We start from the raw sequence: 27109 nt of genomic DNA, 5'->3' as shown, positions 1-27109 counted from the left end.
TCCGGCGCCCGGAACCCAGGCCTTCGCTCTTCGCCGGGAAGGGCCGGCGCGGCGGGCGAGGGGCTTAGCACCTCGCTCGCCACGCGCGGGCCCCGGGAGCGTGGCGGAGGCTGGCGTGGCGGGCTTCCTTCTTTGCTCTTCGCTCAGCACACTGGCCTTCGCTCGCTGCTCCTGTCCAGGGCCAGCCGGCTTCGCTCCGTTGCTTGGCGCCTAGGTATGCGAATTAACCGCCATCTTTGTTCGCGGTTAACCACCATCTTTCTTGGCAGTTAATTTGCATATCGCCCTGATTAGCCAATGGGAAGCGTAGCAAAGGTACAGTCAATTACCCTTTTTGTCTTTTATTAGATAGGATTTTATACAAGATTAACTGTGGACAGCCTGAGCATCTTTTTTATTACTTTATATATTACTAGTGGCCCAGTGCACAAAATTTGTGCACGGCTGCGGGGTGGGTGGGGGGGTTGTCCCTCAACCCGGCCTGCACTCTCTCGAATCTGGGACCCCTCGAGGGATAACCAGCAGTCGGACATCCCTCTCACAATCCAGGACGGCTGGCTCCTAACCTCTCGCCTGCCTGATTGCCCCTTACCGCTTCTGCCTGCCCTCCCCTGCCACAACCAGACGCTGGGACTGGCCTCCTCTGCGTCGCACAGAGCTGCGGGACCCCTAGGCCTCACTGCATGGAGCAGCCCCCAGGCCCCGCCTCTGCTGTGCATGTGGCCATCTTGTAGTGGCCATTTCGTGACGATGTCATGAGCGAGGGCCACCTAGGCTTTTATTAGTATAGATGGCATATTATATGTATTTATTATGTTCTGTATGTATTATTATACTAGAGCAGTGATGGCGAACCTTTTGAGCTCAGTGTGTCAGCATTTTGAAAAACCCTAACTTAACTCTGGTGCCGTGTCACATATAGAAATTTTTTGATATTTGCAACCATAGTAAAACAAAGATTTATATTTTTTATATTTATTTTATATATTTAAATGCCATTTAACACAGAAAAATCAACCAAAAAAATGAGTTTGCGTGTCACCTCTGACACACGTGTCATAGGTTCGCCATCACTGTACTAGAGGCCTGGTGCACGGATTCGTGCACTGGTGGGGTCCTTCGGCCTGGCCTACAGGGATCAGGCCGAAACTAGCTCTCTGACATCCCCCAAGGAATACTGGATTGCAAGAGGGTACAGGCCAGGCCCAGGGACCCCACCAGTGCACAAATTCGTGCACCAGGCCTCTAGTATGCATATAAGCTCTTTGGTTAATCTCTTCCCACCGTCCTTCCTCCCCCTTCCCTCTGAGATTCATCAGTCTGTTCCATGTTTCCATGCCTGTGGTTTCCGCTGCTGCATTGAGCATCTGCCCCCTGGTGGTCAGTGCGCATCATACCTACTGGACGGTCGGCTGTTGGCCAGTTGCTTAGGCTTTTATATATATAGACTACAGGCCCGGTGCACAAAAATTTGTGCACTGATGCGGGGTGGGGGGGTGTCCCTCAGCCTCCCTTGTGCCCTCTCACAGTCTGGGACCCCTCGGGAGATAACGACCTGCTGGCTTAGGCCTGCTCCCGGGTGGCAGAGGGCAGGCCCAATTCCTAGGTGCAGCCCCTGGTCGGGCTCAGAGCAGGGCTGATTGGGGAGTTGGAGCGCCGCCCCCTGTCATGCACAGAGCAGGGCAGATCGGGAGGTTGCGATGCCACCCTCAGTCACGCTCAGGGTAGGGCTGATTGGGGGGTTGGGGCACCGCCCCCTGTCACACTCAAGACAGGGTCGATGGGGAGGTTGTGGCGCCACCCCTTGTCACGCACAGAGCAGGGCCCATGGGGGGGTTGGGGCGCTGCACCCCGTCACATACAGAGCAGGGCCGATCAGGGGGTTGGGGAGCTCCCCCCTATCAGGCACAGAGCAGAGCCGATCAGGGGGTTGGGGCGCCTTCCCATGTCATGAACAGAGCAGGGCGGATAGGGAGGTTGTGGGTTCGCCCCCTCTCACACACAGAGCCACAGGGCGATCAGGGGGTTTGGGCGCTGCCCCCTGTCACGCTGCTCCAGGGGCCAGGAGGCCTCACGGCTCTGCTGGTCCCAGTGCTGGAAGGTCTTGCGGCTCCGCTTGACACTGGGGCAGTGAGGCCTCACTGCTTAGCTGATCCCGGTGCTAGGAGGCCTCGCTGCTCCACTGATCCCGGTGCTGGGAGGCTCCGCTGATCCCAGTGCCAGGAGGCCTTGCAGCTCCGCTGATCCCGGTGCTGGTAGGCTTATTACCCTTTTACTATATAGGATAGAGGCCTGGTGCACGGGTGGGGGCCGGCTGGTTTGCCCTGAAGGGTGTCCCGGATCAGGGTGGGGGTCCCGCTTGGGTGCCTGGCCAGCCTGGATGAGGAGATGATGGCTGTTTGCAGCTGGTCACACCCCCTTCAGGATGGGGGTCCCCACTGGCATGCCTGGCCAGTCTGGGTAAGGGGCTGAGGGCCGTTTTCAGGCTGGCGGGCGACTGAAGCTCCCAGCCTCTCCTTTTTTTCTTTTTTTCTTTTATTCTGGGATTTATTTACCTTCTATGGCTGTCACTGGAGCTGAGAGCCGGCTTTAGCGCTGAGGCTCGGCTCCAGTTTGAGGCCTCGGCTGCTGAAAGCAGGAATCTAGGGTTTGTTTGGGTTCTATAATTGCAACATTGTTTCAGTCCTGCTCGCTCCAGCTTTGAAGGCTGAAAGCAGGTATCTGGGGGGTTTTTTGCTTCTATAATTGCAACATTGTTTCTTAGAGATCAGCTCAGAGGCCGGCAGCGGCAGGCGGGGAACCTTGGCTTCCTCCATCACTGGAGCAAGCAAGCCTCCTGTTCACTTAAGCTGCCTGGCTGCCGGCTGCCATCTTGGTTGGCAGTTAATTTGCATATCGCCCTGATTATCCAATGGGAAGGGTAGCAAAGTTACGGTTAATTACCATGTTTCTCTATTATTAGATAGGGTTATACTTTTCTAAAATAAGTATTCCACATAACCACAAATGATTCATGTCAACGATGATTATTGTGGCATATCTCTACATAAGTGACCAATCTGTTTAAACACTATGGTTTCCTTTTAGCACCAAGCTGTCCCCCATACATACCTATACACACACTTTTATATACATAAACATAAATATAGTGTGTGTGTGTGTGTGTGTGTATGTATCTTCTGTATATGTGTGAGAGGATATGAATATCCTATATAATAAAAGCATAGTAGGCAAATTATCCCCTTGACCAGAGTTCTTCCGGGAGTTGACCAGAGGGCGGCCCAGCCAGGGAAAGGGAGGGAGGCCCTGGCTGGCAGCAGCAGATGACCATGGGAAGGGAGGGAAGCCCTGGTGCTGGCAGGTGGCTGGGGGAAGGGAGGGAGTACCTGGCCAGTAGCTGCTAGGGACCCTGTCAGTGCATGAGTTTCGTGCACTGGGCCTCTAGAGTGTATATGTGTGTGCGCGCATCCCTGAGACTAGGACAGCACAATAACATGTCTAGTTGTAGCCCAAACTCCCAGCTACATGTAGCATGTTTTCTGTTTCTAAAATCAGACTTTTCAGCTTTTTAAATAAAAATGTATTAATCACTTCCAACAAGTCACACTCTTCTGATAAAGTGGGGTTTTTGGCTAGAATTTTTTTGTAGTGCTTAATGAGATTAGAACTCCTTTATGAAAAGAATCAGAAGTATTTCAAACTCCGCGAAGTGTTTGTCTTTAATACATTTCTGTCAATTTTATATTTCCATGCTGACATTAAGATATTAATATAGAGTTTAAATAATCTTATTTCCAGGCTGATAATCGGAAGCGACATAAAGAAGAAAATAATGATCATCTTGATGACTTTAAAGCAGCAGAACATGCTTGGCAGAAACACAAGCAGCTCAATGAATCCATTATTGTAGCACTTTTCCAGGGTCAGTTCAAATCCACAGTACAGTGCCTCACCTGTCACAGAAAGTCTAGGACATTTGAGGCCTTCATGTACTTGTCTCTACCCCTAGCATCCACTAGTAAATGTACATTACAGGTAAGTTGATTATTGAGAGAAAAGGATTTACTGAATAAAATCACTGTTTGTGTGCATATAAAGAGATACTTTATTCAGTCACTTATGTCTGTTTTTTTACCCCTATAAACATAGGTAAAACTAACACATAAATTGTTTTATGTGGATTAGAAAAAAATTTCCCCAGGAAAGAATTCTTTTGTTTTACAGATCTATTTTCTTATTAAATATTCTTTCAGAGCTGATAAATAATAGGTGGGTTTTTGTTTTTTTAAGTTTGTATTTTAAAGTTAATTTAAAATTATGGAAAATTATGTTGACTTTAGTTTAGGTCTTCTTTTTATAAGAATTTGCTTTACATGGGGATATCAAATAAACATCCTGTTTTCCATACAACAGCAATGTGATTTAGGTTGCTTGTTGATCTCTCATGTTAGCTTCTTTGAGGATGTCATTTCTTCCAGTAAGACTTCCCTGAGCCCCCAGAAGTATGCTCTCAGGAGATGCAGTACCTCTTCTGGTCACCACAGGCAGCACTCGCCACTCTGTGGTGTCAGTGAAGGCTCTCTGGTCTGCACTTTTCACCAGATCATAACTTTGTGAGAGCAGGAACTATTTTGTTCTAGTTTACTATTGTACCCTTCATCTAGGCAGAGTAAATTACTGAATAGATGCTCAATGACATTGTGTTAAAGAAATGAATTAATTAGTATCTACTACTTCTTTTTGCCCTCCAGGATTGCCTTAGGTTATTTTCCAAAGAAGAAAAACTCACAGATAATAACAGGTTTTACTGCAGTCATTGCAGAGCTCGAAGGGATTCTCTAAAAAAGATAGAAATCTGGAAGTTACCACCTGTGCTTTTAGTACATCTGAAACGGTAAAGGGCACAATATTTTCTACCTGTTTAGATAAAGGAATTCTAAATCCTTTATTCTAAGTCACTTTGTGGTATTGCCTGCTAAGGATGCATCACCAAGGAAGATTTCTCTGGTTAGGGTATCTCCAGGGGAATAAGGCAAAATGATGAGACTCTGGTTCACCTTAGTATTTGCAGTAACAGAGCAAAATGATACCACCACTCACTGTTTCATGTAATTCTGTCTTTAAAACATCAGTGAAACTAAATTATTGCATTTCAGATATAAAAATTTTAAACCATTACAAAACATAAGTGAAAATGTATTAATATGTTATTTAGTATAACATTTTAGCAGATAAAATTTATCATTCAGCCCTAACCGGTTTGGCTCAGTGGATGGAACGTAGGCCTGTGAACTGAAGGGTCCCAGGTTCGATTCGGGTGGGGGCATGTACCTTGGTTGCAGGCACATCCCCAGAAGGAGGTGTGCAGGAAACAGCTGATCGATGTTTCTCTCTCATCGATGTTTCTAACTCTCTATCCCTTTCCCTTCCTCTCTGTAAAAAATCAATAAAATATATATTTTAAAAAATTTATCAAACAATAAACTAAACATAAAGCGATTTAATCTTGTACTGAAAATGAAATGATATTTTTAAAGTGTCATTTTAAGGTGACATTGTTGAGTGCAGACATAGTTTTGTCCAGGTTTTTCCAGCCAGTGAAAAAGATCTGGCCTGTAGCAGTAGAAGGAATAATGGGAAAGAGCTGTAAAATATGTCTCCAGTCTTCTGCTCCAATTCTTTTGTCTTTATGTATTCCATCTGTGGAGTGGTAACTTTGAGTCATTTTTTTGAAAAACTTTTTAAAAGAAATTTCATCTTTTTATTGAGAACTATTTTTTAAATATTTTTCTTCATTTCAGAGAGGATCCATTGCCTACTTTTTAAAATTATATTTTTTTTATTGATTTCAGAGAGGAAGGGAGAGAGATAGAAATATCAGTGACGAGAGAGAATCATTTATCAGCTGCCTCCTACACACCCCTTACTGGGGATTGAGCCCACAACCTTCAGGTTCATAAGTCAGTGCTCAACCACAGAGCCACTCCCGACTGGGCTATGATTTTTGTTTTATATTTTGTATTATTGGAGATTCTTATATTTTAACATTGACATGTTCAAATTCATCTTGTGTAAATTTCCTAACAAAATTGATAAGATCAATTATCCTTTTCTAATTCTTGAGGACTGGAGATAAACACTACACAAATAATCACACACTTGTTCTGTTAAAATTTTTAATGCTTTGTATTACTCTTGGAGAATATCTAAGAATATAAATGGTTCAGAATTCAGGTTTTTTAGAAATGATTCTGAAGTAATCATATTACGCCAACCAAAATACCCGAATTTTGATATTTAAAGGAGCACAATATGCCAGATAATGCAATGGCATTATTTCAGTCACTAGTCTACATGCTTGCAGTCTCCAGCTCTAGTTTCTCCAAAAGGGGAAGCTTCAATTGAGAGTAGCTCTCTGCAGTGTTTCCTCAGTACTTTGGTAGAGATTAGCATTACAAGTGGGGCTTTTCAGAACTGTTACCTCTATAGAGGATGCATCTAACCATCCTAGCTAGCCTAGGGATCAAGGGACCAAGGTGTGGCCCTATTTCTGCCACTCTAGCTGTTTGACCTTGGGCAAGCCATTTGATATCTATGTGCCTAGGTTTCCTCACTTGTAAAATGCAGTGAAACCAAATGTCTTTTTCAAAATATATATTTTATCAATTTTTTACAGAGAGGAAGAGAGAGGGATAGAGAGTTAGAAACATCGATGAGAGAGAAACATCGGTCAGCTGCCTCCTGCACACCCACTACTGGGAATGTACCTGCAACCAAGGTACATGCCCTTGACCAAAATCGAACCTGGGACCTTTGAGTCTGCAGACTGATGCTGTATCCACTGAGCCAAACCAGTTAGGGTGAAACCAAATGTCTTTAATAGGGCCCCCCACTACTAAAATGCGGAGTTTGTGATTGAAATGGGTTTTGTGGTCCTGGTTAGATTGTTAAAATGAATTAGGGTTCATTCTTATGTCTTTCCTCTGTCATATAATTGCTGTAATGTTTGGCTTTGCAGTTTTTCCTATGATGGCAGGTGGAAGCAAAAATTACAGACATCTGTGGACTTTCCATTAGAAAATCTTGACTTGTCACAGTATGTTATTGGTCCAAAGAACAATTTGAAGAAATATAACTTGTTTTCTGTTTCAGTAAGTATATCATTGAATTAAATACCTTTTCTTTCAGAGCAAACTAAAAATAATGTTTCAAATGGTTTCTTATCTTGTAGGAAAGTAACAAAATAAAGCTTTGAAATTATTGACCTATTTTAAATAACTCCGTTTGAATTTATTTTCTCGTTTATTTGGCACAGAATCACTACGGTGGGCTGGATGGAGGCCACTACACTGCCTATTGCAAAAATGCAGCAAGACAGCGGTGGTTTAAATTTGATGATCATGAAGTTTCCGATATCTCCGTTTCTTCTGTGAAATCTTCAGCAGCTTATATCCTCTTTTATACTTCCTTGGGACCACGAGCAACCGATATAGCCACATAAGTAGTAGGTTGTAAGCTAGTTACCTTTTAGAAGGCTGAGCAACACAACTCTGGAAATGCTTGTAAAGATCCTGGCTCGCTCTACGTGGCATTTAGAGGAATTGTAAGACCATGAGAGCTGTGTTACTAATACCATATATCCAGGTCAGTGCTATTATTAAAAAACCGACCAATAACATTTAACAAGTATTGCAGTAAGCATTCCTTAGAGGTATCATTGACATCATAATAACTTTTTTAGTTCCAAAGTTAAAATAAGTAGCTATGCATTATTATTCTACTGGTCTAAAAACTGTGTATCCGTTGTTTTCATTTTCACTGTTATGGCCTTTTCACATTTCTAAACCTCAGCTTGATCTATGAATATTCTAGAATGATATGAAGCAGATAGGAATGTATGTGTATATATTTATTGCACACTTGCACATCAAATCGATGTACATAGTATCATGTGGTCCTTCCGTGAAATCTAGAACTCCAGGGATTGCTTTTTTTCTTTTGGCCTATTCTGAGTAACTGCAGTGCTTTCTTAGGGAAATGACAGGGCAAAGCTATTTTTCTTTTGGCTTTGGGCTGTATTTGTGCACTAAATCTTTATTCTAAAGAAATAAATGGAAACTTTTCTCTAATTTTTTTAAAAATGAGAATTTTCATTTACACCTATATTAAAATCTTAATGAAAAAAATAATTAAAAACCTTGTAAGTGTTCTGTCTTTAAGTTTATATTATCAAGTATAGGACAGTAGAACTATAGATTTTATACACACACACTCTTTGTTACACTACACTGACCTAAAATTCAGTTCACTTACCTTGTTAGCATCAGGATTCAATTCCACTCATTTTTCAACTTGACCCAGAACTGCATCTAGCACTTAGGGGTCTCAGATTTGGGAGTCACAAGATATAACACCCAGACTCATTCTCTCAAGAGTAGTAGAATTCTTAGAATTGAGATAAAAAGGAATAGGAATCACATATTACTGCAATGTGAACTGTATTATGAACCCCACATCTTTACAGAGTGATGTATTAAAAGGAATAGAGGAGCTTAGAATTTATCATTTACCTCAGGGACTCATTAGTCTAAGAGACATAGTTTTTTGGTAAATTATCTGATGAATTAAATATTTTCCAATCACATTCTTAAGCACACAGAGCCACTAGCACAAAAGTTTTGTTTTATTAAATATTTTTGGAAAATAATTTGTTGGAAATATACATCAAATTATCAGATGTTTTATGATAAAAATCCACCCTAATAAACATTGAATTTTAAAGCCTGAACTCACTGCATAATCTGCAGTGCTTAAAAGGCCCCCAATCCATTAGCATTGCATTATTTTCAATATGCCAGGACCCATTTTCTTGGCTATAGACATCTGTAATAATAAAAGCATAATATGCTAATTAGACCAGACAGCCAAATGTACTTCCGGACAAAGCTGCGGCAGCTGCAAGGGCCGAGGGCAGGCAGCCGTAGTGGCCGGCAGCAGTGGGGTGATGGGGGCAGCGCCTACTCCTGATCAGCCCGGTCGCCTCCTGCAGAGGGAGGCTGGAGGCAGCGGCAGGGTGATGAGGGTGGCACCTTCCCCTGACCAGCCCGGTTGCCTCCCACAGAGAGAGGCCAGAGTGTGGAGAGGGCCTAAGCCAGCAGTAGGACATCCCCTGAGGGCTCCCAAACCGAGACGGGGCAGACCAGGCTTAGGGCACTGGGCCTCTAGTATCTTATATAAGGTTGTATAATAATACACCAGAAAGAAAAATGTCAGTGATGCAAGTAAGTTACAAGAATTTAATAAGGCAAAACTTAAGTACCAGTTTCTGATTGCTTGTTTTGCAACTTTCAGGAAACACCATTTTCCTAGCATTTTTCTATAGGTATAGAAAAGGGCTGGCAGCTGTAGAACAGGAGATATGCTGTAGCAGTTTGAACTGAAGTATCTGGAATCTCACTGACTCGTGTGTCGTCAAAGCTAAACCACGCTTGGGTCACTGAGTTCTTGCAGAAAGCAGTGTAATGGCCACTGTCCAGATCACCAAAGTGGTTCTAGGGGAGGAAGGAATGTCAGACTTAGTATTTACATGCAAATACTCCAACTATTGAGTCAAAAAAGGTAGGGCCAAGAAATCTTTTTCATAATTGTCCCTTTTACTAAATTAAAAGAAAATGATAATTGTGTTCAGTTGAACCAAACATATAATCTGACTTCTATATTGTTTTTTTCTTTTTTTGAATAATTTTTTATTTGTTTTGAGAGAGACATCAGTGTGTTCCACTTATTTTGGCATTCATTAGTTGATTCTTGTATGTACTCTGACCAGGGATTGAACCTGAAACCTAGGTATATTGGGACCACACACTAACCAACTCAGCTATCCAGCCAGGGTTTATAATGTTTTTCATTTAATTGAACTACTTATATATTGTACCCATTGACTACTCAACAGAATCTGTGAATTAAATAGCATAATACTTGACTAATATTTTATCAGTTAATACCTGCTGGGCACTTAACTGTACAATAGACTATTAAACATTAAAGGAAAATTTAAAAGTAAAAAGATAGTCATCTTTCCTAAATGAGCTTATAGTGAAAAAAGACATTTAATATTGGACCAAGACATTTCCACACTGCATATTGCCACTGTACAGTGTGAGGAGGTTGTGCAGCAACAATCCCCTCAATCACTGAGGGCCCCCAAAAAACCTGTTCCATTCTCTTTTTCCCTTATCTCTGCTAACCCCGTAAAGGAATATTTGAAATAAAGACATTAGATAATTTCATTTCTCAGAAGGTGGTATAGCGTGGAGCTAGGGTGACAAACCATTTGCCATGGGCCAAATCCAGCCGCTGCCTGTTTTTGTATGGCCTGTGAAGAATGTACCTTATATTTGTACTGGAAGCCCAGTGCGCAAAATCACACGACCTCGACCTCGCCATGCTCGCAGCCCCGCCCACCCACGTCGGTCTTTGGTCAATACGGCGTTAGGGCCACGGGCCTTTTATAATATAGATATGGTTGAAAAAAATCAAAAGCATAATATTTTGTTATGTGAATATTATATGAAATTCAGATTTCCGTGTTCTTACATAAAGTTTTATGGGAACAGAGCCATGCTTATTCTTTTGTTTTTCACTGGTTGCTTTTACACTACAACAGTAAAATAGTTGCAAGAGAGACCATGTGGCCTGCAAAGCCTAAAATATTTACTGGCCTTTTACAGTTGCTGATTCCTGGTGTTGAAGGAAGAAAATGGTTTTTTGTAGTCAATTCTGACTGAATTTAGCTCTAACACTAAGAAAGGACCTTAAGGAAGTTATTTAACCTTTCTGAGCTTTACTTCCCCATCTATTAAAATGGGGTAATAAGACCTGCCTTGTCTTATACAGCTGTTGTCAGGTATCTCATAGAGGTAGCATGTAGGACGTACTTACTAAATGTTCCCATAGACCTTTATCTTCTCTCCCTTGACATATTAGAGAAATATTCCAAGCTTACAAAAGGTCTAGTCTTGGTCTTTGCCATGTGACCTTAAACTGCCATGCTTCAGTTTCCTTATTTATAAAATGGTGCCCAAAATAGTGTGATGTAATTTGAGAAAAACAAAACATCTGGTGGATAAGTAGTGCACAAATATTGAAGTAATGTTCTGAAATGATTAGTACAGAACTAGAGTATTATGTTCAGTTTTGATGACTTAATGTAAAAAAGAAAAATGACATAGAAGACAGTCAAATATTTTTCTAGACTTCCATTTCCAGCAGGTAAAGGAGATAATTAGGTAGCCTGAGAGCCTTAGTTATAAAATTGTAAGGAATGCTGGATAAAACATGATAAATATCGTTTGAACTATATGGCTGACTTTAAAGAATGTTTTTCAAGGGGAAAAACCCCAGGGGCCAGAACCAAAGGAAATAAAAGAGTAGCATGATGTGTGGCTGATGCTGTGACTGCCTCAGAGTAAAGATAATTCCTGGTCTCTGTAACCAAGGTGCTTCAGTTTTATAGGTCACACAAGGACAGGAGGTAAACTCTTAGGTCCTAGCAACGTGAGGAATTGGATTGAGGTCCACACACCTAGCAAGAACTCTTAAAAAGAGATTCATCCTCAATAAAAATCCCATCCTTTAAAGCTTAGCTTAGCTTATGGTATGGGGCAGAGAATAAAAGTCATTCCTAGGAATTTATTACCACAGAAAACAGTAAATCTAATGTAACAAGTATTTTGGGGGTGCCAGGCAGAAAGAACGCAGAGCCCCAGCCCATGTGCTCAGTGGTTAGAGCGTCAGCCTGTGCACTGAAGAATTGCAGGGTGCATGCAGGAGACAACCAAATGATGTGTGTGTCTCGCCCCTCCCCACTCCTTTCCACTCTCTGAAAGTCGATTTTTAAAAAGGGAGAGAACACAAAGAGAAGGTAAGGGAACTGCAAGAGCTCTACAGAACCAGAGAAACAGTGAGTGCCATTGTTTACGTTTCCCCAGTGCTTGGATAGAGGATGCGAGTTCTAACGAGGTGCTCTGGTTGACCTGCGATGCTGCTATAATGCCTCCCCAGCCACTCCAGCAGCAAAAGCGAAGTGCCATAGTGCATGCACAGGACTCCACCAGAAAGAGTGCAGAAGTAGCAGTGCTGCAGGACCTGCGTGCAGAGCTGTCCCCTCCAGAGAAACTGCAGAGATAGGGTGCCCTGCTGCATGAGCACATAGGGATGCCCCATCCAGAGACAGTGTGGAGCTAGGGTGTACACCTGAAACTAATACAATATTGTATGTCCACTGTAATGGAAAAAATAAAAAATAATGATAAAAAAAGAAAATACAGGAAAAAAAATCTCACTGTTAAAGCAAATATATAACAAACAGTGAATCAACCACTTAAAAGACTATTATGGAAGTTAAACAAAAGTATCAAAATTAATAAGTAGGGGATATACAAAACATGATATAAAACTTTATGTCAGCAATATAAAGTGTGAAGGGGAAGTAAAGATGTAGTGCTTTAAGAATACATTTGAACTTAACAGTAGACTGGTATAGATATAGATGGATATATATGTGAACTTCATTGTTACCACAACCAAAAACCTGCAAAAAATACCCAAGAAAATAAAGAAAAAGGAACCAAAAAAAAATGTTTAAAAAAACCCAGCAAATCAAAAGGAAAAAGATCAAGAGAAGAAGAAAGTGACAGGGAACAGCAAAAACGACCATGAAAAAAATAATGAAATGTTAATAAGTACACACCTATCAATAAAAGTGAATGGACTAAGTGCTACAATCAGAAGACATAGGTTGGACTTCATTCAAGATGGTGGAGTATGTAAACCCTGAAGACTAGCTGAACAGTATTCCCATTATGAAGGATATAAAGAAGCTATGTTAAGACTGGAAGGAGGGGTGATGACACAGAACAGGCAGGTCTCACACCCAGAGTGTGTCGTCACCCCTCATACCAGTCTGTGAAAGTCCCCCCTGAGGAGGGGTCCCAGCCCCACACCAGGCTCCCAAACCCACAGCATCATGCCAGGACGAGGAGTCCCCATAACATCTGACTGCAGACCAGTGGGGAATGCATCTGAGGAGACGGGCTTCTGGAGTCCCAACATTCCTCTTGAAGGGCCATGCATGGATTTGCTACCTCACAGACTCACTAGCTCTTTGCTCCAGTGTGGGGAGACAACTCGAAAAGGCCAGGGACATACAGGAAGGAACCGAATTGCCTAGCTTCAGAGCCAGGGCTGGAGGGGCAAGGGTCAGGACGGCTTTCTCCAGAGACATTCAGGCCAGCAGGTGCCATTTCTCCTTTGTTGATCCCACCCAGATTTCACAGGCAAGTGTGAAATCTTTGTTCTCCACCCACCTGGCTAATACTGTTTGCCCCACCCTGGTGATTTCCTGAGATCCCACCCCATCCAAATTGTGTGCCAGCCTGATCTGTTTTACGCAGCTTCTCCACACAAACAGCCTGTCTGGGCTCACACTGCAGACTTTCCTAAACTCTCTCAAAGGTCCATAAACCCTAAGCAAGCAGTGGATGGCCTCAGTGTGTCCTGTACCTCTTGCTAAGTGGCTAAATTCCAGCACAAGCAATGACCAGTCTCAACTTCCATTACAATTCACTTCGGGTGGCCCCAAGCCTGGCATAAGATATGGCCAGTATTGACTTGAAATGTAGCTTCGACCAAGTGCCTACAAGTTTGGCACATGTGACAGCTAGCCTCAGTTCCCATTGTGGTGCCCACCCAGTGTCCCAAGCCCAGCACTCGTGGCAGCAGGCCTTGGTTTGCAGTGCAGCCTCTCCTAAGCACCCCCAAGTCCAGCACAAGAGACGACCAAATGTAGCTCCCACCAAGCAGCCCCAAGCTAGGCACAAACGGTGGCTGAAAATGGCCTGCACTGGAGCCCCTCCAAAGAGGCTTCAAACCACACCAGAGTACCAACTAACCAGCTCCACAAATGACACACCTAAGGGTGGATTTGGCTGGCACCGCAGCCCCACTAAAGCAACTTCTGTTCCATGGAGTCATCCCCCACACAACAGCTTGTCTGCTCACCTCATGGCCAGCCCTCACAGCCAGTCAGCCTGATGTGCCAACAGCAATAAGAGCTCAACTACAACAGGACACAGACAACTCACACAAGGGATACCCCTGGAGCACCCAGCTCGGGTGAACTGGGAGACAGCCACTGGGCCTCACAGGACACCAAATACCTAAGGCCACTCTGCCAAGACTGAGTGACATAACAGCTCCACCTAATACATAAAAACAAATACAGAGAGGGAGCTAAAATGAGACAAATGTACCAAATAAAATAACAGGAGAGCCGAAACCGGTTTGGCTCAGTGTATAGAGTGTAGGCCTGCGGACTGAAAGGTCCCAGGTTCGATTCCGGTCAAGGGCATGTACCTGGGTTGCGGGCACATCCCCAGTAGGAGATGTGCAGGAGGCCGCTGATCGATGTTTCTCTCTCATCAATGTTTCTATCTCTCTCCCTTCCTCTCTGTAAAAAATCAATAAAATATATTTAAAAAAAATAATAAAATAACAGGAGAAAAAAAGAAAAAAAAAACCTCCAGAAAAAGAACAAAATGGAGACAATCTACCAGATACAGAGTTCAAAACACTGGTTAGATGGATGCTCAATGAACTCACAGGAAAAATAGATGAACTTAGTGAGAACTTAAAGAGAGACAGGAGCCATGAAAAAGAACCAGTCAGAAATAAATACAATAACTGCAATGAAGAATCCATTAGAGGGAGTCAACAGCAGGGCAAGCAAAGGACTGATTCACTCATCTGGCAGACAAAGCAGACAACACCCAACTGGAAGAGCAAAATGCAAAGAATTTTAAAAAGTGAGAACAGTTTATACCCAGCCAGCGTGGCTCAGTGGTTGAGTATCAACCTATGAACCAGGAGGTCACAGTTTGATTCTCGGTCAGGGCACATGCCCAGGTTGCAGGCTTGATCCTCAGTTTGGGGCATACAGGAGGCAACAGATCGATGATTCCCTCAATCCCTCTCCCTCTCCCTCTCCCTCCCTCTCTGAAATCAATAAAGATATACTTTATAAAAAAAAAAAAGTGAGAACAGTTTAGCTCAGTGGATAGAGCTTCAACCTGCTGACAGAAGGGTCCTAAGTTAGATTCCGGTCAAGGGCACATACCCTGGTTGCAGGCTCCTCCCCAGCCTGGGCCCTGGCAGGGACTCATGCAGGAGGCAACCAGTTGATACGTTTCTCTCACATCAATATTTCTCTCTGTCTTTATCTTTCTCTCCCACTCTCTCTAAAAATCAATGGAAAAATATCCTCGGGTAAGGAAAAAAATGAATGATCCAGAGACAAATTGGGGCAGGTGGGGGGAACCAAAAGACTTGGACACAGACCCTGGGGCAGTGGGGACTTGCCCAGGGTGGGAATGGCCGGTGGGTGGAAGGGTCAATTGGGAAAAAAGAAAACATGTAAAACTTTAGACAATTAAAACAAATAGAAAAACAAAAACAAAAAACCATAGCTCATATTCCTAAGAGGGAATTTTGCATGAGGCTTATGCTTGATAGAAAATCACACATCTGGGACGATATTTTTCTATTAAAAAGTATTTAATTTGGGGGGGAAAAAATGAGAAGAGTTTAAGAAACCTCTGGGACAACATTAAGTATACCAACATTGGCATCATAGTGGTACCAGAAGAAGACAGCAAAGGATTGAAAACCTATTTGAAGGAATAATGTTAAAGCGACTTTTTAAAGAAGAAACGATAAAAAATATGAATAACAAAACACAGGAAAGAAAAACTCATTGACAAGGGCAAACATTATAAAAGCAGTGGATTAGCCAACTATATAGCTAGCATAAAAGGTAAAAGAAAAAGGACTATCATGTACAATTACAACAATAAAGGATACACAAGAGGTAAAAAAAAAAAGCAATAACATAAATATGGGGGAGTGAATAAAAATCGTAGTAATTTTAGAATGTGCCTGAAATTAAGCAACCATCATCTTAAAATATACTGCTATAAACATAGCTTGGTATAGGAAACACATGGTAATCACAAAGACACCACACACACAAAAATAATAAAATTATAAGCCAATATCCCTGATGAACATGCAAAAATCCTCAACAAAATATCAGGAAACTGGATTCTGCAATACTTTACATCATGCTCTGGCCTGTGTTCTCCGTGGTTAGAGCAACACATTGATGTTTCTCTCTCTCCCTCCCCCCCTCCTCCCTTTCACTCTCTGAAGAGCAATGGAGAAAATATCCTCAGGTGAGGATAAACAACAAAAAATCATACTTCATAATCAAATGAGATTTATTTCCAGGATACAAGGCTGGTTCAGTATGTGCAAATCAAATAACGTGACACACTACATAAACAAAATGAAGGATAAAAGTCATATGATCAAATCAATAGATGCAGAAAAAGCATTTTCCAAAATCTAAAATTGATTTATGATAAAAACTCTTAATGGGATATAGTACTTCAGCATAATAAAGGCCATATATGACAAACCCACAGCTAACATCATGCTCAATGATGAAAAGCTTAGACCTTTTCCTTTAAGACCAGGAACAAGGCAAAGATGTTCACTTTCACCTCTATTATTCAACATAGTATTGGAAGTCCCAGCCATGGCAATCAGATGAGAAAAAGAAATAAGGGCCCTAGCTGGTTTGACTCAGTGGATAGAGTGTCGACCTATGGACTGAAGGGTACCAGCTTTGGTTTCTGTCAAGGGCACATGCCCAGGTAGCAGGCTCGATCCCCACTAGGGGTCATGCAGGAGGCAGTTGACCAATGATTCTCCCTAATCTTTGATGTTTTTCTCTCCCTCTCTGAAATAAATAAAAATATATTTTTTTAAAAAGGAAATAAAAGGCATCTGAATTGGAAAGGAAAAAGTAAAACTATCATTATTTGAAGATGCCATGATGCTATATAGAGAACCATAAAGATTCCACCAAGAAACTATCAAAGTAAGTGAATTCAGCAAAGTATGAGGATACAAAATTAATATTCAGAAATCAGTTGCATTTTTATATTCTAATTAGTGACCTGGTGCACAAAATTTGCGCACTTTAAAAGGGAATTAATTAGAGAAAATATTTTAATATTGCTATTTGCCCTTTCTCTACAATAGAAGTGTCAGAGATGAAAGAAAATTAGTAAAATGTATATGAAAATCTTCCTTCTGTTAGAGTCTGGGGCATGCCACAGGAACCAGAGTCAAGTCCCCACCCACCCACATGCGCCTCAAAATCACGTGAGACTCAGACCTGGCCGGCTGGGCTAGATCCAGACCCAGCCAGCCCCACCCCCATGAAGCCCTGCTGGGGCGGGGGCCGTGGCCTTGAGGTCCCCTGGCCCAGGCCAGGGGGCATGGCCCAAGGTCCGCCAGGTGGGGGGGCACAGCCTCAGGTCCTCTGGCCTGGCGCTGGGGTGGGGGCACGGCCTGAGGTCCCCCGTCAAGCCCCGCCAGGCGGGGAGTGCACCCTGAGGTCCCCCAGCCTGGCACCGGGGCGGGGGGTGTGGCCTGAGGCCCCCAGTCAAGCTCCACTGAGTGGGGGATGCGGCCTGAGGTCTCCCATCAAATCCTGCCGGGCAGGCGGCGCAACCTGAGGTCCCCCAGCCTGGCACCAGGGCGAGAGGTGTGGCCTGAGGTCCCCTGTCAAGCCCCACCAGGTGGGGGAGGAGGGTGCAGCCTCAGGTCCCTGCTGATTGCTTGTTAAAGCTCGTTATGGGAACTCAGTCTCCGCTGTGGGTGCAGCCATCTTGTGTTATGGAATCTCTGCCTCTGCTGTGGGCACAGCCATCTTGACCATTACAGCATGACGGTCAATTTGCATATCCCCTCTTTGTTACATAAGACTAGAGGCTTGGCCTCTAGACTAGAGTCCCTCAGCCTGGCCTGTGCCCTCTTGCAATCCAGGACCCCTTGGGGGATGTCAGACTGCCGGTTTTGGCCCCATCCCTGCAGGCCAGGCCAAGTGACCCCACCAGTGCATGAATCCATGCACCGGGCCTCTAGTACGCATATAAGATCTTTGATTAATCTCTTCTAGCCCTCCCCTCACCCCCCTCCCTCTGAGATTCATCAGTCTGTTCCATGTTTCCATCCCTGTGTGTTGAGCATCTTCCCCCTGGTGGTCAGTGCGCACCATAGCTATTGGTTGAATGGTCGCTTAGGGTTTTATATATAGAAAGATAATGAACTATCAGAAAGAGAAATTAAGAAAATAATCCCATTTACAACTGCATCAAAAAGAATAATGTAACTAAAATAAATTTAACAAAGGAGGTGAAATACCTGTACTCTAACAACTGTAAAACATCGAAGAAGACTGAAAAGGACACAAGTAAATAGAAGGCAATATTGTATTAATGGACTGGAAGAATTAGTAGTGTTAAAATGCACATACTAGTTAAAGCAATTTATTCAGTGCAATTCCTATAAAAATACTAATGGCATTATTTTCAAAACTAGGACAAATAATCCTAAATGTTATATGAAACCACAATAGAGTACAAATAGCCAGAGCAATCTTGAAAAAAAAATAATTAGAGGGCCCATCTGGTGTGGCTCAATGGTTGAGCATTGACGCATGAACCAGGAGGTCATGGTTTGATTCCCTGTCAGGGCACATGTCCTGGTTGCAGGCTCGATCTCCAGTAGGGGGCGTGCAGGAGGCAGCCAATAGATGATATTCTCTCATTGATGTTTCTAGCTCTCTTTCCCTTTCCTTTCCTCTCTCTGAAATCAATAAAAACACATTTTAAAAAGAGTTGGAGGTATCACACTCCCTGATTTCAAACTATACTACAAAGCTATTATAAAACAGTACTAGAGGCCCGGTGCACAAAAATTTGTGCACTCGGGGGGGGGGCAGTCCCTCAGCCCAGCCTATTCCCTCTTGCAGTCTGTGACCCCTTGGAGGATGTCCACCTGCTGGCTTAGGCCTGCTCCCTGGGGGATCGGGCCCAAGCTGTTAGTCAGACATCTCTCTGTCAACCTGGCAGCCCTCAGGGGATGTCCACTTACTAGCAGGGGGCAGACCTAAGCTGCAGTCAGATATCCTTAGTGCTGCTGAGAAGGTGGGATTGATCAGATTTTTATTTTTTTGATATTGAGTTGTATAAGTTTCTTATATGTTTTGGATATCTATTACTTATTGGATATATCATTTATGAATATCTTCTCTTATTCAGTAGGTTGCATTTTCCTTTTGTTGATGAATTCCTTCTTTGTGAAGAAGCTCTTTAGTTTGAAGTCTCATTTATTTTTGCTTTCGTTTCCTTTGCTTGAAGGGATATGATGTCAAATAGATTATTACCTATATTTTCTTCTAGGAGTTTTATGGTTTCAGGTGTTACATTTAAGTTTTTTATTCATAAGAAAGTGGTGTAGTTTTTGTTTTTGTTTTCATGTATCCAGTTTTCCAACACCATTTGTTAAAAAGACTGTTGCCCTGGCTGGTGTGGCTCAGTCATCCCGTATACCAAAAGGTTGCTGGTTCAATCCTCAGTTGGGGCAACCAATAGATGTTCTCTCTCACAATGATGTTTCTCTTTCTCTCTCTCTCCTTTTCTGTCTCCCTCTCCGCCTTCTTCCCTCCCTCCTTTACCTTCTCTCTAAGATCAATAAGCATATCCTCAGGTGAGGATTAAAAAATTCTTTTTAAGAGACTGTCATTTCCCCATTGTATATTCTTGCCTCCTTTGTCATCTATTAACTGTGTAAGCAAGGATTTATTTTTTGGCTATTTTGTTCCATTGATCTATGTGTCTGTTTTTATGCTGTTACCATCTGCACTAATAAAAAACAAACATGCAAATTGACCATGCCTTTGCTACGCCTTAAGCCAGGGGTCCTCAAACTACGGCCCGCAGGCCACATGCAAATACAAATATTGTATTTGTTCCCATTTTGTTTTTTTACTTCAAAATAAGATATGTGCAGTGTGCATAGGAATTTGTTCATAGTTTTTTTTAAAACTATAGTCCGGCCCTCCAACAGTCTGAGGGACAGTGAACTGGCCCCCCGTTTAAAAAGTTTGAGGACCCCTGCCTTAAGCCATGCCCACCAGCCAATCAGAGTGACTATATGCAAATTAACCCAACCAAGATGGCAGCCAGCAGCCACAGAGCTGGAGCAAGCAGGAGGCTTGGTTGCCCAGTGATGGAGGACACGAAGCTTCCCGCCTACCACAGCCGGCTCTGAGCTCCACTCAAGGCTACAAAGTTTCAATTATAGAAGGTAAATAAATCCCAAAATAAAAAAAAAATAAAAAAAGGGAAGGCTGGGAGCTTCCGTCACCAGGAGGCTTAGCCAGCCTGAAAACGGCCCTCAGCCCCTCACCCAGACTGGCCAGGCACCCAGCGGTGGTGGTGGGAGCCTCTCCCACCTCCTCAGCAGCACTAAGGATGTCCGACTGCTTAGGCCTGCTCCCTGCTGGTAAATGGACATCCCCCAAGGGCTGCCGGGCTGCCAGAGGGATGTCTGATTGCCAGCTTAGGCCTGATCCCCCAGGGAGTGGGCCTAAGCCAGCAGGTGGACATCCTCCAAGTGGTCCCAGACTGAAAGAGGGCATAGGCCAGGCTGAGGGACGCCCCTGAGTGCACAAATTTTTGTGCACCGGGCCTCTAGTACTGTTTTATAATAGGCACAGTTTGCTGACCACTGGTGTAGGGTGTGTGTGTTCACATCTTTTTTGTTGTTGATGTTCACATCTTTTTTTATCCATTCATCTGTCAGTGAACTCTTAGGTAGTTTTCATATCTTGGCTATTGCAAAAAATGCTTCAATGGACACAGGGATGGGGGATATCTTTTTGAATTAGTGTTTCGTATTCTTCGGATAAACACCCAGAAGTGGAATAATTCAATCATATGGTAGTTTTATTCTTAATTTTTAAGGGAATATCCACACTGCTTCATAGTGGCTGTAATTTACATTCCCACCAATAGTGCACAAAGGGCTCCCTTTTCTTTGCATCCTATTCCTTGCTTATTAGTTCTTGTCTTTTTGATGATAGCCATTTTTTAAAAAAATATATTTTTATTGCTTTCAGAGAGGGAGAGGGAGAGAGAGAAACATCAATGATGAGAGAGTATCATTGATCGGTTGCCTCCTGCCTGCCCCCCACTGCGATTGAGCCCGCAACCCGAGATGTGCCCTTGATCGGAATCAAACCTGGGACCTTCCAGTCTGCAGTCCAATGCTCTATCCACTGAGCCGAACCAGCTAGGGCTGATGATAGCCATTTTAATAGATGTGAGGTGATATCTCAATGTGGTTTTAACTTGCATTTCCCTGATGTTGAAGAACTTTGTGTGTGCCAACTGGCCATATGTACAACTCCTTTGGAAAAATATTTATTCAGATCCTCTGCCCATTTTGTTGTTGTTAATCCTCACCCAAGGATTTTTCCCCCATTGATTTTTAGAGAGAGTGGAAGAGAGGGGGGGAGGGAGAGAGAGAGAGAGAGAGAGAGAGAGAGAGAGAGAGAGAGAGAGAAGAGAGACATTGATATGAGAGAGACAAATTAATTGGTTGCCTCCTGCATGTGCCCTGACCGGGACCAGGGATTGAGCTTGCAACCGAGGTATGTGCTCTTGACTGGAATCAAACCAGAGACTGTCAGTCCATGTGCCAATGCTCTCACCACTGAGCAACCCAGCCAGGGCTCCTCTGCCCATTTTAAAATCAGGTTGGTTGTTTTGTTGTTGTTGAGTTATATGACTTCTGTATATATTGTGTATATTAACCCCTATCAGATGTGTGATTTGCAACTATCTTTTCCCATCCAGTGGGTTACCTTTTCCTTTTACTGATGGTTTCCCTTGCTGTGCAGAAGCTCTTTATTTATTTACTTATTTTTCAAAGAAGGGATTGCTAGTCAATTCTTTTTTAAAATATATTTTTATTGATTTCAGAGAAGGGAGAGGGAGACAGATAGAAACATCAATGATGAGAATCATTGATCACCTGTCTTCTGCACACCCACTTCTGGGGATTGAGCTCACAACCTGGGCATGTGTCCTTGACCAGAATCGAACCTGGGACCCTTCAGTCCGCAGGCCGATGCTCTATCCACTGAGCAAAACCGGCTAGGTCTGTGCAGAAGTTTTTTAGTTCCATGTGGTACCACTTTTTGTTTATTTGCTTTTGTTTCCCTTGCTGTTAGAGTCTAATCCACAAAAACATCACTACTAGTAAGGCTGATGTCCAGCAGCTTAATGCCTGTGTTTTGTTCTATGTATTTTATGGTTTCAGGTCTTATGTTCAAGTCTTTTTTTTTTTTTAAAATTTTTTTTTTAATATATTTTATTGATTTTTTACAGAGAGGAAGGGAGAGGGAAAGAGAGCCAGAAACATCGTTGAGAGAGAAACATTGACCAGCTGCCTCCTGCACATCTCCCACTGGGGATGTGCCCGCAACCCAGGTACATGCCCTTGACCGGAATCGAACCCGGGACCCTTCAGTCCACAGGCCGACACTCCATCCACTGAGCCAAACTGGTCAGGGCTTATGTTCAAGTCTTTAATCCATTTTGAGTTAATTTTGTGTATGGTGTAACATAGAGGTCTATTTCATCCTTTTGCATGTGGCTGCCCATTTTTTTCCAGCACCATTTATTGAAGAGACTTTCCTTTCTCCATTCTATATTAACCCCTATCAGATGTGTGATTTGCATCTATCTTTTTCTATCCAGTAGGTTCCTTTTCCTTTTGCTTGACTCCTTGGTTGTAAATTAGTCTTTCCAGGAGGGAGGCCAGTTTGATTCCAGGAGCTTAATTAAGCCTGAGGGCGGGCTCTTGTTTGGCACACAACTAGGGGCCTACGAAGGTGCTTTCAGCAAACTTGTGCAGGTGGAATCCATCGTTGCGCTCTCCCTGGGCCTTTCTCCAGCTCACCGGTATCTCCCAGAAGGAGCTTATAATTTTTGCAGCTGCTGCCAGGGAACCCCTCTACCTTGCCTGGCTCTGGTGGCCCTGGGGGCTTAGCCTGTGGGTCCCACAGGACTTGTGCCAACAGAGAAAACGTCCTTAAACTGCCACCACCACCAAGGCACAGCAAGAAGCCACCGATCCAGGAGTTCTTTCTGTGGGAGCGTGCCATTAGCTTATTATCAAAGCTGCCTCAGGGGCAGACTCCTAAACAAAGACACATCTATGGGCTGATGTAATCCTTTCTGGGGACCTCAGAGGTAGGCACTGTCTTTCCACTCTCCCCTGGCCATACTCTGGAGTGCTAGTATCGCCCCAGGAGAGCTGCTACATGTATCTGGTGTCCTGGTTTTTGGGGCTGCTGCCTGCCCAGGGGATTCCCCTTGATTGCCTGGCTCTGGTAGCCGAGGGGAGCTTGGGTTTTTGGGTCAACATTCTAGCCAACTGTGCTACCCTGCCAGGGCTAAGAGGTGGCTGTTTTATCTAATGTATAGAAACCATCACAGAGAATCAAGTAAAATGAAGAAACAAAGGAATATGTTCAAATGAAAGAACAAGATAAAAACTCAGGAAAAAAACTTAATAAAATGGAGATAAGTAATTTACCTGATAAAAAGTTCAAAGTAATTGTCACCAAACTCAGGAAAAAAACTGATGAACAAAGTGAGAACTACTTCAACAGAGAGGGAAAAATAAGACAGTACCTAAGAGAAGTCACAGAGCAAAAAACGCAAAACTGAACTGAAAAATACACTAGAAGGCTTCAACAGACTAGAAATGAAAGAAAGGATCAGTGGACTCAAGGATAAAAATGGAACTCACCCCATCAGAGCAGCAAAAAGAAAAAAAAATAATTTTAAAAGAACAACAATAGCTTAAGGGACTTATGGAACAACATCAAGAGGGCTAACATTTGTATTATAGGGGTCCCGCAAGGGAAAGAGAGAAAGGGGCAGAAAACTTATTTGAAGAAATAATGGCTGAAAACTTCCCTAACTTGAGAAAGGAAATAGATATTAAAATATAAAAATTATATATTAAAAAGATACAGGAAGCCCAGAAACTTCCAAATAAGATGAACCCAGCCGAAACCGGTTTGGCTCAGTGGATAGAGCGTCGGCCTGCAGACTGAAGGGTCCCAGGTTTGATTCCAGTCAAGGGCATATGCCTGGGTTGCGGGCACATCTCCAGTAGGGGGTGTGCAGGAGGCAGCTGATCGATGTTTCTCTCTCATTGATGTTTCTAGCTCTCTATCTCTCTCCCTTCCTCTCTGTAAAAAATCAATAAAATATATTTTAAAAAAAAAAAGATGAACCCAGAGACCCACGCTGAGACACATTACTATTTAAAAAGTCAAAAGTTAAAGACAATGAGAGGATCTTAAAAGCAGCAAGAGGAAAACAACTTGTCACTACAAGGACCTCCCTACCTCCCCTCCCCCCGCCTAAGATTATCAGTAGATTTTTCAGCAGAAACTGCAGTCTGAAAGGGAGTAACACAATATTTTACACATACTGGGTGTCCTAGTGAGAGAAGTAGGACAAGAAAAATAAACAAGAGATGTAATAATTGGAAAGAAAAAACTGACATTTACCAATAAAATTGAAAATGTAAAAAATGTAAACAATGGACACTTTTTAGATATATATATATTTCTTTATTGATTTCAGAGAGGAAGGGAGAAGGAGAGAGAAATAGAAACATCAATGATGAGAGAGAATCATTAATTGGCTGCCTCCTGCATGCCCCCCACTGGGGATCAAGCCCTCAACCCAGGCATGTGCCCTTGGCCGGAGTCGAACCTGGGACTCTTCAATCTGCAGGCTGACGCTCTATCCACTGAGCCAAACTGGCCAGGGCCACAATGGACACTTTTAAGAATAATTTTAAAAACTGTGTTAAGGCCCTAACTGGTTTGGCTCAGAGGATAGAGCATCAGCCTGCAGATTGAAGAGTCCCAGGTTTGATTCCGGTCAAGGGCATGTACCTGGGTTGCGGGCACATCCCCAGTGGGAGATGTGCAGGAGGCAGCTGATCGATGTTTCTCTCTCATCGATGTTTCTAACTCTCTATCCCTCTCCTTCCCTCTCTGTAAAAAATCAATAATATATATATATATATTTAAAAACTGTTAAGGTAAAACCAAGCTTTTTATATGATAATATAAGTGAATATCTTCATGATCTTTGGGGAGGGTAACTTGTGTCATGTGCCTTCATCATTTAATCTAGTCGTCACAGCAAGCCTATAATCGAGTAGCAATGCTACTATTTTACAGATGAGAGACTGGCACAAGAGTCCCAGGTCCTATAACTAGTAAGTGGCAGCGTTGGGATTTAAACCAAGATCTATATTTTACAGTCTATGTGTTCTTTTTTCCTTTTACTCTATGTATATGTGTATGTTTTTATATGTATACTAGAGGCCTGGTACACGAAATTCATGCATGGTGGTTCGGGGTGGGGGTCCCTTAGCCTGGCCTGCGCCCTCTTGCAATCCAGGACCCCTTGGGGGATGTCTGACTGCCAGTTTAGGCCCAATCCCTGCAGTTGGACATCCAACAGTCAGAAATCCCTCTGGCAATCCAGGACCATGCCCTCCTAACCACTAGCCTGCCTGCTCACTCCTTACTGCTCGCCTGCCTGCCTGCCTGCTAAGTGCACATCACAGCGACCAGTCATTCTGGTCGTTTCGTCGTAAAGGTCACTTAGGCTTTTATATATATATAGACTAGAGGCCCGGTGCACAAAAATTTGTGCACTCGGGTGGGAGGGGGCATCCCTCAGCCCGGCCTGTGCCCTCTCGCGGTCTGGGACCCCTCGGGAGATAACGACCTGCTGGCTTAGGCCTCCTCCCAGGTGGCAGAGGGCAGGCCCAATTCCTAGGTACAGCCCCTGGTCGGGCTCAGAGCAGGGCTGATTGGGGAGTTGGGGCGCTGCCCCCTGTCATGCACAGAGCAGGGCGGATCGGGAGGTTGCGATGCCACCCTCAGTCACGCTCAGGGTAGGGCCGATTGGGGGGTTGGGGCACTGCCCCCCGTCACACTCAAGGCAGGGTCGATGGGGAGGTTGCGGCGCCACCCCCTGTCATGCACAGAGCAGGGCCCATCAGGGGGGTTGGGGCTCCGTACCCTGTCACACACAGAGCAGGGCCCGTGGAGGGGGGGTGGGGTACTGCCCTCTATCACCCACAGAGCAGGGCCAATCAGGGGGTTGGGTCGCCGCCACTCTCACATTCAGGGCAGGGCCGATGGGGAGGTTATGGCTCTACCCCGTCACACACAGAGCAGGGCCCATGGGGGCGGGGGGGAGGTTGGGGCGCCGTACCCTGTCACACACAGAGCCGCAGGGTGATCAGGGGGTTGGGGAGCTCCCCCCTATCAGGCACAGAGCAGAGCTGATCAGGGGGTTGGGGTGCCTTCCCCTGTCACGAACAGAGCAGGGCGAATAGGGAGGTTGTGGCCCCACCCCCGTCACATACAGAGCCACAGGGCGATCTTGGGGTTTGGGCGCTGCCCCCTGTCACGCTGATCCCTGTGCCAGGAGGCCTCGCAGCTCCGCTGATCCTGGTGCTGGGAGGTATATTACTCTTTTACTATATAGGATAGAGGCCTGGTGCATGGGTGGGGGCCGTCTGGTTTGCCCTGAAGGGTGTCCTGGATCAGGGTGGGGGTCCCCACTGGGGTGCCTGGCCAGCCTGGGTGAGGGGATGATGGCTGTTTGCAGCTGGTCACACACCCTTCAGGGTGGGGGTCCCGACTGGGGTGCCTGGCCAGTCTGGGTGAGGGGCTGAGGGCTGTTTTCAGGCTGGCGGGTGACTGAAGCTCCCAACTGCTACTTTTTTTCTTTTTTTTTTAATTCTGGGCCAGCTTTAGCTCTGACTCCAGCTCTGAGGCCTCGGCTGCTGAAAGCAGGTATCTGGTTTTTTTGGGTTCTATAATCGAAACACTGTATCAACTCCAGCTCTGAGATCCCGGCTCACTGAAAGCAGGTTTCTGGGGTTTTGTTTAGCTTCTATATTTGTAACTATGTTTCAAACTGCAAGCTCAGAGACCAGCAAGGCAGGCGGGGAACATTGGTTTCCTCTGTCACTGAAGCAAGCAAGCCTCATGTTAGTTTCAAGCTGCCTGGCTGCCGGC

General features: G+C 44.1%; 2 protein-coding genes across 2 annotated transcripts in view; one reads left to right on the top strand and one right to left on the bottom strand.

The window, feature by feature from the left end:
- USP8 (ubiquitin specific peptidase 8) overlaps positions 1-8129 on the top strand; it is a 67230-nt gene extending 59101 nt beyond the window's left edge. The window contains exons 18-21 of the mRNA XM_081109044.1: positions 3799-4035; positions 4752-4894; positions 7019-7151; positions 7316-8129. Of these exons, the coding sequence (XP_080965170.1) occupies positions 3799-4035; positions 4752-4894; positions 7019-7151; positions 7316-7501 (699 nt within the window). The 3' untranslated portion in view covers positions 7502-8129. The remainder of the gene's footprint in view (positions 1-3798; positions 4036-4751; positions 4895-7018; positions 7152-7315) is intronic.
- Positions 8130-9365: 1236 nt separating this feature from the next.
- USP50 (ubiquitin specific peptidase 50) overlaps positions 9366-27109 on the bottom strand; it is a gene marked incomplete at its 3' end in the record, with an annotated part of 30781 nt that continues 13037 nt past the window's right edge. Inside the window, exon 6 of the mRNA XM_081109059.1 lies at positions 9366-9551. Within this exon, the coding sequence (XP_080965185.1) occupies positions 9366-9551 (186 nt within the window). The remainder of the gene's footprint in view (positions 9552-27109) is intronic.

Source organism: Myotis nattereri (assembly GCF_964212035.1).
Source record: "Myotis nattereri genome assembly, chromosome: 1".
In the NCBI taxonomy this organism is placed as follows: Eukaryota; Metazoa; Chordata; class Mammalia; order Chiroptera; family Vespertilionidae; genus Myotis; species Myotis nattereri.
Note: the sequence above shows the minus strand (reverse complement) of the source record. Positions and strands in the feature narration are given on the sequence as shown.